Raw genomic sequence first — 18,740 nt, 5'->3', positions numbered from 1 at the left:
AGTTCGCATCCGGGTTAATGGGTGCTTGAACACTGGAAAACAGTATGTGGGTCCGCCTCCTGTGTGGAAGGAGATGAAAAAGTTGATACAAAAGTAATGTAACGATAGCTAAAGGAGATGTAATAGGGTGCTCCTTTTACACATTTGCAAGAAAAGTGTGTCATCGTGAAATATAAGACATAACATGCAGTAAGAGAACCAGTACAGTGAAAAAGAAGGATTTTTACGCGGTATGCTTAGACGGTAACAAAAATTACGCAGAAATGTCAATTTTAAAAAATATTACACCCCATACCGACTTAAAGAAAACTATTTACAAAATACTCTATTAATATATCTTTCGTATATCTTTGGAACATACAATTCATGTCTCTTTATAATATGTAAACGGATGTAGTTCTTTTCTATTTTCGCATTTTATTATAGACCCAAAGAAAAAAAAAAAAGGAAAACTGTTGCTTTTACATTTATGTGCAATATTATATTATTCCATTTCCATACCTACTTCTGCACTTTATAGTACGGCTGCGTATCGATCGGTTCGGTTCGGGTTTCAAAGTTATCGGTTCAACTTGTTGGTTATCAGTTTGTAGACATGTTAAATCGCTAAAGAACCGTTAAGATATCGGTTAATGGGTTATCGATTAATCGGTTGTTATTTGTTATCGGTTCGATTATTGGTTTAACCGTTAAGATGTCACACAAAAAGTTTTCAAGAACAAAGAACCCATGCACGATTTTGAATGAGAGAGAAATACAAAAACATAGAAACAAGAGTGAGAATTGAAAGCAATGTAGAAGATGTAAAAGAGACCCACTTCTTTTCTTTCCAAGGTAAAGCAAAAGACCATGAAAACTTCTAAGTTTTAACATGAAAGCTAAATTTTGAAAATAAACTTTATAAGTTAGTAGTACATGTTTGTAGTTGTCAAAGAAGAGGCAAGAAAAGCACTCAAACCAGAATGTGATGAAATGCAAAACATAAAACTTTTTGCTAATTTAGTACCCCTTTTTCTCACAAGCAATGTTTACTAGTCAAGTGAAATTGCCGCTTGAGACTTGAGAAACTGTTTATGAAGTGGAAATCAAGTAGTTCTAAATCTAGTCAAGTGACTTTATATATGAAAGGGTAGAATTGTAATTAAATAAATGGTTATCAGGTTATCGGTTCACCCGTTAACAAAAATGGCCAAATTGTGACCGGACCCAATAAGCTAATAACCACAGGGCACCACCCGATACCCGAACCAGTAATCCATTAACCCAATAATTCAATAATCGGTTCGGGTTATTGGTTTAACCGTTAATATGCACAACCCTACTTTATAGACCCCAAAAAATTTCAATAATGTACAATCTAGCATACAAAATTACATTTGTGTAGCCATATTTTTAAATTACATCCGCATAGCCACTTTTTCATGGTATACAACAATATATAACTTTATACACCTACAATCCACAATGTATCAACCTTGTATAAAAGTGTATAATAATGTATAAGAAGTGTTTATACACACTTTTACACTGATATGCAAGACTATACAAATTTATACAAGAGGTGTAAACAGCCTTTACACTAGTATACAATATAATAAAAACTTATACAAGATGTGCTTATACATAATGTATAGAGATGTTTATACACACTTTTACACTGTTATATAAAATTATACAAAAAATGATTTTGATCCCCTACAATACACCCAAGATCATTGTGAAAAATAGCTAAGAAACCTGTCATGGATACACGATAGCCATCTTGCTCCATTAAAAAATTATAAAAACAGAGCATCTCCATAACCCAGCTGATTCTTCCACCAAGCTCTACAAACAAAGCACCACAAAAGGCTCTCACCTTCACAAAAGCGGAGAACATGATTTTAGCTGATTATGCACAATCTACAAATGATGGGAATGTGTTGCTTATGAATGAACCAGAAATGAATATGTCCAGCTTTGACTTCCCCGCAATGGACAATGAGACGGGCATCTGAATACAAGCCGATCGTCATGATAATGGATAAGTTGGGTAAAAATTACAAATGGGCTAAAATGGGTAATTAGCTTTCCCAAGTTATCATATTGCTCTAGCTTTTATGTGCAATATTTTAACATTTTCCTTACCTACTTCTGCACTTTATTATTATTGTTATTACTATTCTACAACTAACTACATCTTGTAGTATCAGCGTCGGTTAAGCGAAGATAACAACCGTATGAAAAGTCTGACTCTGAATTAAATAATTCTTTTTCTATGTATGGCCACCAATAGTATTACTCTTTCTGTCTCAATTTATGTGATATTGTTCGCTTCTCGAAATTCAAACTGTCCGAAATTTGTCCAACATTTTAAAATGCATTTTTTCACCAAATTGATATGAGAAAAGTTACAACTTATAATAATTTTCGTATAGTTTTCAAATATGTAAGTTTTAATCTTAAAATATTGAGTTAATCTATCAATATAGCTTCAAAATTTAGTCAAATTGACTCTCGCAAAGCGAAAAATATCAGATAGGTTGAGACGGAAGAGTACTATTTCTTTCTCCCTGTAGAATACTTTTTCATTGTTATTAATATTCTACAACTAACTACATCTTGTAAGTAACAGCATCAGTTAAGCGAAGATAGCAACCATATGAAAAGTCTGACTCTGAATTAAATAATTCTTTTTCTATGTAACTTTATTTGGTCAACAATGGCCACCAATAGTATTACTCTCATTAATATATAAATAAAACAAGAATGCAACCTACTGACTTTTATTTGCACGAATTTGCTCACATTACCTGTTTCAAGTCCAAATAAAAGAAAACGATCATAGTAGATTGACAATGACGGATCTACTAATTAGGGATTAATAGGCGCTTAAGCACCCATTATCTTTGACCCATGCACTATATTTATATATAGGAGGAAACTTGTGTTAATATGCAAATAGATTGACCAAACATTACGTTTGTACTTAGCAGCACACTCAATATTCTTTATTAAACTATTAAAGGCAGATAAGCACCCATGACTAAGAAATTTGGTCTATATTGAAAGCAGATAAGCACCCGTTACTAAGACATAACTTTGTATATACCAAAAATTTCAAACAATTGATCGTTATTCAACTAAGGGCCCCGTTAACTAAGATGGAGTCAATACAAAGCTAACAAGCTTTCAAAGGCAGATGAACACCTATAGACTATAACCTCCAAATGTGATCTTCACAGTTCAAATTAAAGATCAAAATGTTAGGAGCACCCTGTTCAATTATTAATATGATCCAAACAACAACAATAACATACCCAGTGTAATCCCATAAGTGGATTCTGGGAGGGTAGAGTGTAGCAGACCTTAACCCTACCTTGTGAGATAGAGAGATTGTTTCCGATAGATCCTTGGAATCAACAAAAAACATAATTTTAGTGTAGCTGGTCGCACACAAAAACAAAAAAAAAAAAAACTGAAGCAAAGGGAACAATATTCTCTCTTTTAATCCTAAAAATCCTCTTTAAAACTCTCCCAATTTGAAATAAGACCTAAAATAGGTCATTTAAAAGTGTATTAGACATAAGTGGACCATAAGCAAATATGAGCTAGCTAGGTCCAAGGAACTTTTTAATATACCTAGGAAGGAAAAATCCCAAAACCTAACAATTAATTGCACGATAAATCCTATTTCTTTGGCCTCCTTGTATTTTGCTGATTAATTCAATTGCTACAAGCATTTTCCTGAAAAGTTTTTTGTATTAAAGAGCTTTTTAAATGTTCGTTAGCTCAAAAAGTACTAATTCAAATTAGGGGTGTTCATGGAAAACCGAAAGACCAAACCAAACCGAAAAAAAAAATGACACTTTTTGGTTTGATTTGATTTTGATTTTTCATTTTATAAACCGAATTTTTTTTATTTGATCTTGATTTTAAGCAGAAAATAATCGAACCAAACCGACAATATAAATATCTATCTAAAAATTATAGATGAATATAAATGTTGATCGACCAAAATATCCTTCTAATATTGAATAAAAACATACAAGCAAAGGATACAATTGGAATAATACACGTTAGACCATGTGTAATCCTATTAGTAATAGGCTATTACTCTTTGGAAATACTTCTTATAATACACGTTAGGTCATATGTAAACCCAAAAAACTAAATCCTATTAGTTTTTTAACACTATTCTTAAACCCAAAAAAACTAGAAATCCTTAATAAAAGCACTAATACGTGAATTTAAATTGCTGCATTCTCCTATTCGACATAATCAGAGAAGTTAAGCATACATTATAAAGAATAACATTTTGCTAATCTTTTAGAGTCACACCTTAATCTAGGTTTAAACTTAATACGGTTAATTTTCTTAAGTATACATTATAGACATACCTTTATCCAGGACATCTTTTTAGTGAAACGAACATGATTTTATTAACAAATTACTTTATTAACAGGTGAATGAGGTATTGGAGTAACAATTAAACAATATAATTTTTAGGCCAAGTGGGTTGAACTTTCTTTTATAATAAATACATATGATTTTGATCATAAGATATTTAATTTTTGTCTTAAGTAACTAAAAATAGATAGAATATTAATTTAATGCAACTAATACATATACGAATTGTCAAATTTAATTAGGATCAATCTTAGAACTATGACGTTATTGAGTGATCTAGCTGAAAAATATAGTGAAATACTACAAGGATTAATAAATGAGAATTATTTTGTGATGTAAAAGGGTAGACTTATCAATATAGTATTATATCAAGAATCTTTTATATCCGCAATTATATTGATGCATTGTAATCAATTATATTGATGCATCGTAATCAACTATATTGATGCATGGTAATTCAACTAACGTAAGGAAACTGTGGGAAACATATTACGAATATATGTCAGATGACTTTAGAAGACCACATGATAGTTCATCCGATACTCAACTTCAGTGCACACTATTGAGCATTATTTATTTCCTATATAGCATGGGCAAGAGCGTGGAAAACTAGTCAATTCGGGTAGAACGGAATTCTTCTTTTATAGATTGCCCACAGGTACCGGGAAAGCATCATATTATCACGCATTACATTCAAATATCACATCAAAGGGCATGATAATGTTTGTAATAGCAACGGGTGGTGTAGAAACAACAATTTTACTAGGGGATTGTACAACTAACTCTAGATTTGACATACCTCTTCAAACAAATAAAACTACCATCAAAGCTATATATGTTTAAAGCAGAGTGATAGTGATAAATTGAAAAGAAAAGAAAAATTAATAATACAGAATAAAGTGTCTATGAAGAAGCATCAGATGATCGAAACAGTACTTGGCAAGACCTTCAAAGATATAATGGATCTCTATGTATTGGTGAAAGATTACTCAACAAGCCGATGAGAGAAAAGACTTTAAATGCTATCTTGGCTAAATTATATTTATGGCTTCAAATGAAAATATATCAGCTATTAAGAAATATGAGAGCAAGAATAGATTATTCATTCAATGATTCTTGCTTCGTGTCGAAAATGGAGAAGAGCATACAACAAAAGATAATTTGTTTTTTCTCTTAGAACAGTTGATTATCAAGACCAATGGCGACATTAGTGGTGAAGATAGCTAAGTAACAAAAATATTTCATCATTAAAAGAAAACGAAAGTGGTGCACAGTTACATGACATAAAGAGCTATCTTAGCTAGCAAAAATAAATATGTTAGATCAACTGAATGAGATGTTATGCCAAGCTTCATGGTCAAAGCTAAATACCTTTTAGTTTAGACTTAACAGAAGATGATACTAATAATTACTACCAGGAAGAATAATTAGATACTTTAATAATGTGTGGCCTTGTAGCACATATGTTTGTTGTCAAGTTCCTTACCTCTTATGTATGTTAGTGTCATGTATGTAACAAATAAAATATTAAGTGGATACGATAAAACTTTTGTACCTCATAAAACAAATAATATGTAATTTAAAATAATATTATCTACCATTTGTTATGACTTACAGGGGATAACGTGCAAGACACGTTCATAGAGACTAGTACACACATATATATATATGTATATTTTTATAGAAAAAGTTTAAAATTTTACGATATTAATCTTTTGCACTCTTGATTCATAATCTATGTTTTTCCCTTTATAGTTATCCAATTTTTGTATTTACTTTCTAGTTTGATTTTTTATTTTAATTTTTATAATTCTAAGAATCTATTTCATGTTCAAAGTAACTTGTTTTTGAGTCCTTTAATTATTCATCAAGATATATTGGTGTATCACAATTAGATCTTTAATATATTGCACTAAAACAAATGCATTGTAAGAATTTTTTTTTTTTTTTTTTATGTTCCTTGAAACTGGCTAAATTCTTAAATGAAGCATACAAATTTTTGGAGAAAGTACATATATAACTTAATTAGGTTTATATTTCTTTCTTTTCTCAAATATGAGTAATCGATTTGGTAGTGTTATGCTAGAAAAAAGTCAATTTAATATGTACTTGGACATATATTGTCATATATTTAAATAAAATCCGACAAAAAATCGAAAAAACCGAAAAACCCGACAAAACCAACAAAAACCCAAGCAATGAAAAACCGACTTAATTGCTTTGATTTGATTCTAACATTTGAAAAACCGAATAAGTTGATTTGGTCATCTTTTAGAGAATAACCGACTCAAACTGAATCATGGACACCCCCAATTCAAACAAATCAAAACACGAGTCTAATGTTTTATTAGCAGTTTGTCCCACGGCGAGAAAGAGTCTTTAAATTTGTTTAAGACTTTTTATGTTCACACTTTACAGTACTATTAGCTTAGGATTTTAACTTTTTTTATTTTTTTTTATTTTAAAAGTCAATCTTTTTTATAAATCCAGGGTCTTTTATGAAAACGAAATCACTCAATATTGTATTAGTACAATTATTGGAATTATTTCTTGACTAACATACTTTTCAAAATTATGTGTCATGTTCTGTGTGGACCTCTTGAAATTAAGCACACGGAGATATGTAGGAGACTCTAGGAATATGAAATTTTTTAATTTTTTGAATTGATTTTAAAGAGAGAAATAAATAGAAAAAGAAAAAGAAATGAAAATAATGAACAAAAGCTCAAGAATATTCCCTTATAGGAAAATTTGAGAGCTTAGAAGAACAAATTAAAGAGTTATTGTGATAACAACTACTACATTTTAAGGACATTATATTGTGCAAATTAGAGTACTTATAAATTTCTCACACCAAAGTACAGACATAGTAATACTAGTAGTAGTGCTTTTGAAATTATATGCAGGAGCGTCAAATGGGCGAGTTAAGCAATATTATAACGAGTTAGGTATCAAAGCAATAAAGGTCATAACCCGCCCATTGTTTGCTATAAAAATAGTATCGGTTGACCACTTTTCTGTCATGTAACAACAAAACTAGCCAGCATTTGCGAAATAGAATTTGGAAGGAAATTACCCTTAGCTAAAACATGAGATTTCACTTCTACTAGTGAAACTCCACGATACTATTATGGAATTCCCTTTTTGCACCTTAAAACTCCAAGACAATATCTTGGAGTTCGAATGAAAATAGATTGCACTATTTTGAGCTCCACACTGTCTCGTAATTCGAGCTTTTACAAGTCATGAAACTCCAACAAGATGTGAAATCCAAACTGACCCAAGCTTTTGGATGGTCTAAGCTTTGGACAGATAAATACAGCTCAAAGACAGACAAGTATTCTCGAAAAACGATAGATATATATTAATAATAACTAGATAGATTAAATGCAAATAAAACAAAACATGATGGGAGCACACATCTGAGTCTTTGGAAAGCTTAGATTTTCAAAATTTTGAACTAGCCCCAATCTCATCTTCCACGTACTTGCCAATCATGGGCGGATATAGAGCATAATATATGTGGAAAAAAAAAAAATACTCCAGTTAAAAAAGAATATCCACTTAGCCATTTGCACACCCTTAAGAAAATATTAAATTTTAGATAAAAATAAGTAATTTAACTAAACTACCCCTAATTAAATAGGTATTGGGATTTGGTCATACTTAACATTTATAAGGGCAACTATGAAAACATAAGATCAATTCTTTCTTAAATTGGTAAGTGAACACTCTTTTTTAACAACAAAATAAAGGCTAAGCGGACACTCTTTTTGAACCGGAGGGAATAGTATTTTAGGACATTATCTTGGATTTTCATTTCTGAAATCCGACACACCAAAGCAAGGACGATTACTTTTCAATTATAGATTCAGTAGAGTCCAGTAACTGTGCTAAGAAATACAAAATATACACAAATATTAAGATTTGAACTCAATTATTAACACTCGATATCGCTATCCTATAATTTCGAAATTTTGAATTAATAACGCTCAAATCATGAATCCGCCTCGGTCCAAGTAGGCCAAGAGATCCCCTGGGAAAACTTATAACTTTCAAACTATATAAGCAGATAATCTCCTTGCTATAACTATATATAGTGAATAGAAAAGATACACCCAATCCCCAAAGACTATTTTTATTTTTGTTTATCCATATATATAATTGTTGCTTTAATACCACACAATTGAATCCTATGAATTATATACGTACATGAAAAGGAAAAATTACAAATTCTCTTTAGCACTACCAAAGACCATGAATCAACTATGAAATCTATCTCTATTTGTCGCTAAATAGCTCGTAATTAATATTTTTTTTATAACCGGTCGTTAAATAGGATAATCTACTTATTTTTACAATTCAACAGCGGAAGTTGTCTGTCGCTGGTTCCTATCTCTTTTTTCTTGTATTTATCAAGGATAAGAAGAGAGCAAATGAGGAGGAATACAGGATGAACCCCTCCAAACCCTAGAATGCAACCTTAGAATTTCCTTAATTTTCTCCTTAGTCTTTGGACTAGCATCCAGTTGAAGAACCAAACACAACTTTGACACAACTCCCACTTGCAACATCTCTTGAAGAACCTTGTTATAACAAGTTGCTGAGAACTTTGAAATTGAACAAAGAATCCTCACTGCCTTATCACTTGCCAAATGTGAAACCCTCAGAATTTTCTTGGAAACAATGGCTATTCCACCACCATGGCTCAATAATTCCGCCCTCCCTTCAGCACAGGTACACAGATGGTCCAAAGCCGTTAGTATCAATTCGCAAAGCCTTCTTTCATTCGTGTCAAAAAGAAGTTCAATTAGGGCAAAAACAGCTCCATTTTCAGCTGCCTTACTCCTATTTCTTCCCCATGGACATAATTCAACTAGAAGCTGGAGTGCTGCTTTTGTTGCTTGTTGAGAGATATTGTCATTTAATATACCAACCATACCTTTGAAATATACTGGTTGTATACCAATTAATCGTGCTGGATCAGCCACATTGAGGGTTGATCTTAATAGATTTATCGCGTTTTCTCTTGTTTGTAAATTACCACTCTTCAAGAAATTAAGTAAAGAATCCAAGAATTGATGATCATTTTGTGAGTTGGTGAACTTTTTCAACTCTGTGTCTGAAGGGTTTAGATTGAAAAGAATATTCAAAGCCTCGTCACTCGCATCTGAGACCTCTGATTTTTTTTTCTTGATCATAATTGCGGCTAAAAAATCAACTACTCCAGCTGATTCGAGACACTTCTTGTTGCTCTCGCTTGCATGTGCGATTGATCTGATCCTCCTGAGGCAGTTAAATTGCATATCCGGATATTTTTCTGCTTCATTTAGGATTTTTACAACGTGTAGTTTTTGCACTTGTGGCTTCGGAGTTGGGATCCGTTGGATGCCATTGGAAGAATTTAACATGCACCATGATTGGATTACACGGAGGAGATTGTGATTTGGGGTGAGATCTGTGAATTTTAGGTCTTGATTTGTGACAGGACAAGTTGTGTGTTTGCATGAGAATAGCCATTTTTCTATGTTTTTTCTATCATAGGTTATTCCAGTTGAAATTGTAACTGGATCCCTCATGACCTCCATTGAAATTGGACAAAGAAAATAGGAAGGAACTTCAATCTCTTCCATGTTTTTTGTACTATACAATCTCAAGTTGAAGAAGAAGAAAAAGAGTGGATATGAATGTTCTTTAGTACTAAGAAATAATGGACAAAAATGTAATGAAGGGATGTTGAAGATGGAAATGAAGTTGTTGCTTTTCTGGGAGAAAAAGAGATGTCTATATATATGTGTGTGTGAATGTGAAGAAGTAATTAATAAGGGTCCATGCAAAGGATGCAAGTTGATTAAATATGTGAAAGTCAACATAAAAAAAGTCGGAAGAGAGAGACACAAGGAGAAAGGGGCTCTTAATAGACTTTTTCAAGATTTTGGACAATAAAAAGAATTTTATATAATAGAAAGATTAGAAAATTTAGGAAAAGGGAAAGATAAATATTGACGAAATAGGGAAATAGTTTACATATTTTGCTGCCTTTCTGGTCAATAAGATAAAATTTTGTTGAACATAATTTATAATTTTAAAAAATCAGATAATATTTTTTTTATCGTGATTGTTTGGCATGTTCACATCTTTCAATTAAAATGAGGTTTTTTTTTTCTTTTCATGATGGTAGAAAGAAGTACGTTTCTACATATTGAAACAAATATATTGCATCAATATAATCCAAATTCTACCTATACTTTTCTTTGAGATTTAATTAAACAAAAAATTATTTTTTTTCTTATGGAATGTTTGTTATGCATCGAAAGATCTAAAACTTATGTCGAAGAAGTTGACACCAGCTATTGGCCTTATGTTCTCCTCAAAATAAGCTAAAATAATCAACCTCAAATAAAAAGTGGTCATAAAATTACTAGAAAGTAAAAATGAAATAATTTGTTCTAGTTGTCCCCTCGGCGGCATCTTATAAAATTGGAACAATAAAGAGAGGGTCTCTGGCTTATAAAATTTTAAATACCGCTAATATAATATATAATACAAAAAGCACGTTCCTCAAATTAATTTTCTATTTTGAAATTAAAAGCTCAAAGAGACGACTCTGACGAGAGAATTAAAGAAATTAATTTATGGCATTGAACCGCACGTCGGTGTTGCGCTATGTGCCTTAGGACTAAAAATAATGTCCATCTTTTGACCTTACTACTATTTAATTATTTGCACCAAATTTCCAATACATATACCAAGTAAATACATTTTTTTAAAATGTTTTTCTTTTAATGTAACAACGTGAAAACATGCTGGATGCCGACAGGAGCCTATGGGCAATCTGGGGTTCTTCCATATTTCTTGGTTGGTTGCTGCCTTCATCTTTCCTTTTTTTCAGGTTAAAAGAAATCGTATACACACCTAAATTTTATAAACAATCGGGAGAAGAGAGGAAGAGAGAATAAGCAGCAGGATGTTGAAAAAGAAATTCATCATCTATTAAGATTCATCATCTACTATATACATTATGTTATGAAAAAAAGGTGAAATTTGCCCCTCTACTGTTCGAAAAGGTTTAAATGTTGCCTTCGTTATACTATCCAAACAAACAAGCTGAGGCTGTTACCTAAAGGTTCAAAAATACCCCTCTCTACTAACGGCCATCCGACGTGGAAAAAGATTTCGACAATTTTTCCATGTGGCATTTAACGGGGAAAATTATCAAAAACTCAATTATCTAGCTTTTCCCCTTTCATTTGGGTCAAATTTAACCCTCTATTATTCAATTTGGAGCAATTTTATCCCTTTGCTATTTGAATTAGAGCAATTATACCATTGTTAAATAGACTGTGTTATTGACGGTCAAATACATTGTGCCCCGTCACAATGTTTAGTTCGATTGCCATTGTCAACCAAAGCTAGGGCATTGTCCAACTGACTTTTTAAGCTTGAATTTAATACATAAAATGAATTGAAGATAAATTTGTCATGGCAGTTGGCATCAACAATAGTCGTTGTTTCTCTGGAAAATTTTAATTGGTTGGATTATCACAATTTTCTCTAAAAAGAACGAGTTGTTTTGGAAAAAAATTAAATAGTCCATTTCTCATGTACGCGAGCCTAATAAGTGGAAACCCGTCAAAATAAGAGATACAAATTTAAGTTATAGACATCGTCGATGTGAGAATTCTTACACAATTAGGTCACTTTTATCTGTTGTAGCAGATACCATGTTTTATTTTCAATATTACAAATCTCACATTTTAAATAAACTTACATTTAATATTCTTTGGATGACAACTTGACTCTATAAACAAAAATTACACTAACGATGTATATAACTTAAACTCAACCAATAAATAATCTCTTTATCTAAATATTTATGTTGAAAATGGTAGCTTACAGTTATAGCAGAAGCTCCTACTTTATTAGTAGCTTGTATCTTGTCGTGAAATTGGGCCTCTTTAACAATTGGCAGTTAAGGGTTTGACCATTCTAAAGAATAGGTTTCTTGATTTGGTCCATTACAGAGTTACTGGTTCCACCTCCACCTATCTAATTAATTTTGATGGTCCCAAGAATCGACAGTCATAGAGAAAGTTTCCTTCTAATTTTATATTTTTTTCTACTCTTTTCTTGCATAACTTACTTAACTTTTTTATTAAGTAACGGTCAAGTAATTAGAGAAACTTCAGGTTTAAGTTTGATGCTTCCCATAAGATTACTGAGATAAGTAGCCTAGGTTAGAAGTATTCTCATCGAAAATTAACCAAGTCAAAAGCAACAGCCTAGGTTAGAAGTAAAATAAATAATTACATAAAAGGTAGCAGCTTGTTTGAAGGGGCAACCTTGATAAACTACCTTGATAAACTACCCATTAAATATAACCATTGAATTATGAGTAAAGTCAAAGCAATTCCTTTTTTTTTTTTTTTTTTTTTTTTTTACATCCAACTTTCGTTATCCGCTGCTCCAATTATTTCGGATGCAATCATCTAGGCTCATTTAAAGGGAAAGTGTTCTTTACCAGAAATTTTCTATTTTCAAGGCTCGAATCGGACCCTAGACCTCTAGCAAATGGCGGGATGGTCACAACCCTTGAATTATAAGTAAATTCAAAGCAATACCTTTCCTTTTACCATCCGTTTTCTATATTCACTGCTCTGTTTATTTTGGATTTGAGTTTTTTAGGCTCATTTAAAGGGGAAACGCTTTTTACCATAAATTTCTCTATTTTCAAAATTCGAATCGGATCCCAGACCTCTAGTAAATGGTGGGGGATGCTGTCCATCCCACAACATCTCTTAGTGGTCTAATTCCTAATTGAGAGGGACAACTTCTTTAACTTGAATTTTTTTTGAGTTTCCCCTCTTTTTTTGTGTTTTTTACCCAATGTTTTGTACTTATTTTGAGCCCCAATTAATTTGAATTTGCACTGAAAGGGCTTTTTTAGGGGTAAAACGATGTCTACCAAAAACGACTTCATACTCCAAATTCAAACCAAAGAACTCTTGGGAGAACGGAACTAAATAATTTAGGTACTAAAATACCAGGTAGTAGTTGACATTGAGAAATAGCTTCAGAAAATTCTTGGTTGTGGTTGTAGGAGTAAAGGAAAGGACATTGAATTATTCAGAAAGTCTTAGCAACTAAACTACGTATTATAATTTAAGTGGCTATAAAATAGGGTAGCATCACAAAGTCTCACCACAAATTGGTACTTACATAGTGTTTGTGTAGGGAAGAACATTAGAATAACAATCAAATCAAGTTTGAATAAAGTAAAGTGTGCGGTTTTAGTGATTAATTAGTTAATTACTGATCATCTTTGAAAGAGAAATTTCACATTGACTAATATTTCACACGTCACAATTTATATGAACTCCTACCAATGTTCATAAATTTCGACATATTCCCATACTAATTTGTAACCTTTACAAATTTCAAGAATCAAGTTGATTTAGTTATGGGGAAAACGTCCAAATTTCCATATGTGCTACACTGTGTGAAATTGTTCGATTTAGTTATTTGTTACATTTTTGGTTCATTTTGCTCTTGTTGCCAGCAAATCATCTCGTATTTGTTCTTGCCATTATAGCTCTCCAGCATGAAATTGGAGGACTCCATATATCAAAATACTTCGAGAAAACAAGTCCAAAATAATCCATCAACTTTTGATATGGTAGAAAACTATCTTCGAGTTGGAGCATTGAAAAGAACCTGAATAGCAGTATTTGATGGAAGCTTGACAACAATAGAGATGACATGAAAGATAACATGAAGAAGAGAGAATGCACCAACATAGATTGTAGTTGGATGGTTGAGATTCTTCCACCCTTAACCAGAGGTTTCGCATTCTAGTCCTGGAAATGAAAAAAATCCTGTTGGAAGCGCTGCCTCCAAAGTAGGCCCTGCAATGTGCAACCCGAATTTAGTCGGACTCCAATACGTGTACCAAACACTAGGTGAAAAATAAAAAATAAATGCAATATTTGAATAGTCGGTAACAAAAGAACTTGAATAGCAATATTCATATGGATAAATAGCATAAAAATAGAGAGAATTCAGTCTGATTTTTCCTTTCCGGTACATACAAGCATCTATCCCTGTTTGGACATGATTTGAAATCAGGTTGGTTTGAAGTTGAAGTTTTATTTGGACAAAAATTTGGATTTTCTTAAGTTGTATTTTTTCTTATAAACATGAAAATCAGACAAGTTGTGAAAACTATCAAAATTTTTCCAATTCTTATACAATCTTACCAAATAAGCAAACCATAGTTCATAGCAAAGTTATGCGCTACACCTAGAAGGCATTTTAAGAAATACAATATCTATAGATCGAACTTTAGTTCAATAAAAAGAAAAATTGAACATGAGTTGTTGTGTAACTACTCTTTAATATAATCTTCTCACATGGTACAGACAATCTCATCATGTCGAGCATGCATTTCTATGAATCTTTCTATTAACCAACATTCTTACTTTGAACCAACATTCTTACTTTGAATCAAGTTTAACATTTAAAAAATATATTAATCAACTTATGAATCTTTCTATTAAAAAAATATAAATTTATGGGTCAAATTTTACATTTTGAAAGATTTGAAATCATGATTTGGAATTCCAAATCCTACTTTTTGGAGAATATGAGATTTGAAATCATGATATGAAGTTGACGTTGAAATATTGTGCAAATTTCATAAACAAACACTGATTCAAAATCAATATATGAAATCATGATCCTAAATTACATGACCGAAAGCGTACTTAAAATTGGAAATTGTCTTTTTTATCAACGAAAATTGTCTTACTTTTTCCCATAATTTTCACAGAAATTTCATTGAAGTAGTGGATTTATTCATATTGGAAAAAGGGGTCGATTTGTAAATGTAACCTTTTTCAACTAACTCCTGTTACAGACAAGGAAACAATACCAGACTCCAACCGAATAATTCCCAACTTAGTTAAGTGAAAAACTGACGTCCGCAGCTCCACTATTTCATTTCCCAATTCGAATAAATTTCCCTTTTTGTCTATTTTGATAAAATATCCCTAAAAAGAGAGAGAGAGAAACTCATAGAGAGCAGGAAAATCTTCAAGTTTTTTTCCGTTTCAAATGAGGCTTTTTACTGCTTTCTACATATGATTAGCGTTTGATTAATCCATATCAGATTAAAGAAAAAGAGGGAGGGGCCCCGGGGGGAGGAGCAGTGTTCAATTTGTAATACTCCTCAGGTCCATTTTAATTGTCATGTTTTTTTTATATATCTTTAAAAAAATATTAACTAAAAAAGTAATTTGACTAAATTATCCTTATTTATCCTTTGAAATCAATTTAACACTACTCTTTTTTCCACCATATTAATTTCTCTCACCCCATTTATGGAGTATGAGCAGAAGTGAAATTAATAATTAATTATATCTTAATTTTCTAAAATAACAACTATTTTTGATCATTTATTTTTAAAAGAAAAGGGTCAGATTTGCCCTTGTACTTTTCAAAAAGGGTTATATTTATCATTCGTTATATTCTTTTGATATATTTGCCCTTACCATCCAACTCTGGGCACATTTTTACCCTTGAGGTGTTAAATCTCATGTCCACTTTTATTTTGCTATGTGGCGCCTACATAGATTATTTTTCTCGCAATATAAATCTGATCCACAATTTAAGTTATTCAGGGGAAAGAACACCAGTGTCCACTACACACAAAATAATTACTCTTCCATGGCCCGTTTACTTTCATACCCCCAAAACTATTTATCCGTCCTACCCGTTGTAGCTTTTGTAGGTAATTGTCTTTTTTTTTTCTTTTTTTTTCTCTGCTTCTTATCTTCTTTATTTTTTTTTTCGATTCCCCTCCCCGCCCCCTCCCCCCCCCCCCCCTCTTTTTTTTTGTTTATTTATTTCTTTCCCAAACATACTATTATTTTTCACCATAATTTGATTCCATATTTACTTCTAGCTCCTTTATTTTTTTTTCCCTATTTTTTTAATTACTTGTTCCTTTTTAATTTCATCTATTTATTTTCTTTTTATTTTTTATCTCCATAATCTAATTGCATTCACCTTTTTTGTTAATTTTTTTTTATTTGTGGTGATTTTTATTGATTTTTTCTCTTTTTTTTTTTTTAATTTCATTTTTTCAACTTATTTTTTTTCTTTAGTTCCTGTTTTTTTTTATAATCTAATTATACCTTTTCGCTCCTTATGTTTATTTTTTATTTTTTATATCAATAAGAAGGATAACTGATATATTTTTTTTTCTGTATCTCAAAAAACAACATATTTTAGTATATACTATCCTAAATCAGTAGCAGTTGAAGTATATTATTGCAGTATACTATGATACCCGTGTGGCATATACCATATACCAACATAGTAAGATAGGGGGATGTCAGTTCATTCCTTCAAGAAAAACACTCAGTCCTCTATGATACCCACATGGTATATATTATATACATATAAGGTATCATAGAACATTGGATCATTCCTTCAAAAAATACTACTCAGTCTTCAGTGATACCCACATGGTATATCATATACTGACATGGTATCATACAGGACTGACAGTCCATTCCTTCAAGAACACATTGAGTTCTCTATGATACCAATCTAGTATATCACATACTAACAAGGTATCGTAGATAGCAGATTCATTCCAACACTGCTCAATCCTCTATGATGCCCACACGGTATATTCATATACTGCTAGGGTATCATAGAGGACTAGTTCATTTATTAAAAAAAAAAAACACTCCTCGGTCCTTTATGAAACTCACATAGTATATTCATATACTGTCAGGGTATCATAGAGGACTGATTCATTTCTTCAAAAAAAAAAAAAAACTCCTCTGTCCTCTATGATACCTACACAGTATATTCATATATTGTCAGGGTATCATAGAGGACTAATTCATTTCTTCGAAAAAAAACACTCCTCGATCCTCTATGATACCCACATGGTATATTCATATACTGTTAGGGTATCATAGAGGACTGGTTCATTTCTTCAAAAAAAAAAAAAAAACACTTCTCATTCCTCTATGATACTCCCACGGTATACTCATTTACTGCGAGGGCATCATAGAGGGCTGATTCATTTCTTCGAAAAAGACACTTTGTAGTGTCACATTAGTGTTATAGGGAAAGCCACACTAAAGTGTTATAGTGGAAGCGGACAACTTTGGCCTTTGCACCCAAACTCAAATGTCTTCTCAAAACTCTAAAGCCCACAAAAAGAACGATGACTTAATCAACTTGGGTATCTCTTACATAAGCACGAAATTCGGAGTAGGAATCAATGGTCGAATATTGGGAGAAATTGATTTGGGACAGTCGAATTTGGGAGCTGGGTATTGTTAATTTGGGTGAAATTTGGTTGCTGGGTTAATTTGGGGGGAAATGAAAAATAAAAGGGAGGGACTGAAATTTTTACCCGCCCCATTTTTCCCACGCAACATTAGCCACGGTTTCGTAAATGTAGATAACCTTACAGTTTTCAATCTGTTTTGCCACGGTTTTTAAAGCCGTGGCTAAAAAACCGTGGCTAAAATGCGCGTTTTTGGTAGTGTTCACTTTAAACCATTAATATCCTCCAAAAGCAACTCACTTCAACATGCACAACAATCACATATAATCAACATTCCTATTACCTCAATATGGTATTTCATACAAGACTTGTTTCACCTTTTGTCCAATTTGACGTATTACACGATAATCTAGCGAATATAACTTCATATTAACTCAATTCCATAGTTATAGATGAAGGATCTTACATTATTAACTTCCAATTGATCCTTGATGGCTTCAAACCCAAGATCCCGCCATCTTTCACCTTGCTTCATAATAATCACGATAATACGATGTTGTCACGAGCTTCCCGAGCCTAGATTACATAACCTCCTTATGATTTTCTTGGTTTTAATAATATGGAATGTTGGGACAGTGATCCCTGATGTTTCTAGACCTTTTTGGGTGTAATAATGAGTTAAAAATGATTGGGAATTGGTATTTATAGGGTAGAAGGCCGGTTTCCACCGACTTAATAATTGCCCTTCGCGTTCGTGAGGCCTTGGCTCGCGTTCGCGAAGAAGCTTCTGACGGCCAATTTTGAAACATCTATAACTTTCTCCTCCGATGTGATATCGATGAACAGTTTGTTGCATTGGAAAGAAGACTCTCTGAACATCGGTTTGCATAGGTTATAGATTCCGTAACTCCTCGTATTCTAGGAGATATACCTCTCTAAAGTTGACCCAAAATTTCTGTCCAAAATTTTGCTAAATTTTCGACAAACTTATTTTCTTCGATTTGCTTGATCCTGGAGCCTTTAGACACTTTCTTAACACTTG

The 18,740-nt window shown here is 32.1% G+C and overlaps 1 protein-coding gene across 1 annotated transcript; it reads right to left on the bottom strand.

The window, feature by feature from the left end:
* Positions 1-8,575: 8,575 nt before the first annotated feature.
* Positions 8,576-10,147, bottom strand: LOC132599499 (E3 ubiquitin-protein ligase PUB23-like). The gene has a single exon (XM_060312860.1). It carries the CDS (start codon positions 10,020-10,022, stop codon positions 8,805-8,807), a length of 1,218 nt encoding a protein of 405 aa, XP_060168843.1. The 5' UTR covers positions 10,023-10,147; the 3' UTR covers positions 8,576-8,804.
* Between the last annotated feature and the right edge of the window lie 8,593 nt (positions 10,148-18,740).

This window comes from Lycium barbarum, chromosome 6, assembly GCF_019175385.1.
Source record: "Lycium barbarum isolate Lr01 chromosome 6, ASM1917538v2, whole genome shotgun sequence".
Taxonomy (NCBI): Eukaryota; Viridiplantae; Streptophyta; class Magnoliopsida; order Solanales; family Solanaceae; genus Lycium; species Lycium barbarum.
The sequence above is the reverse complement of the archived record's forward strand: the minus strand, read 5'-3'. Positions and strand labels throughout refer to the sequence as shown.

Excerpts from the sequence above, each read along its gene's own strand:
- LOC132599499 (XM_060312860.1), bottom strand. The coding sequence starts at position 10,022 with ATGGAAGAGATTGAAGTTCCTTCCTATTTTCTTTGTCCAATTTCAATG.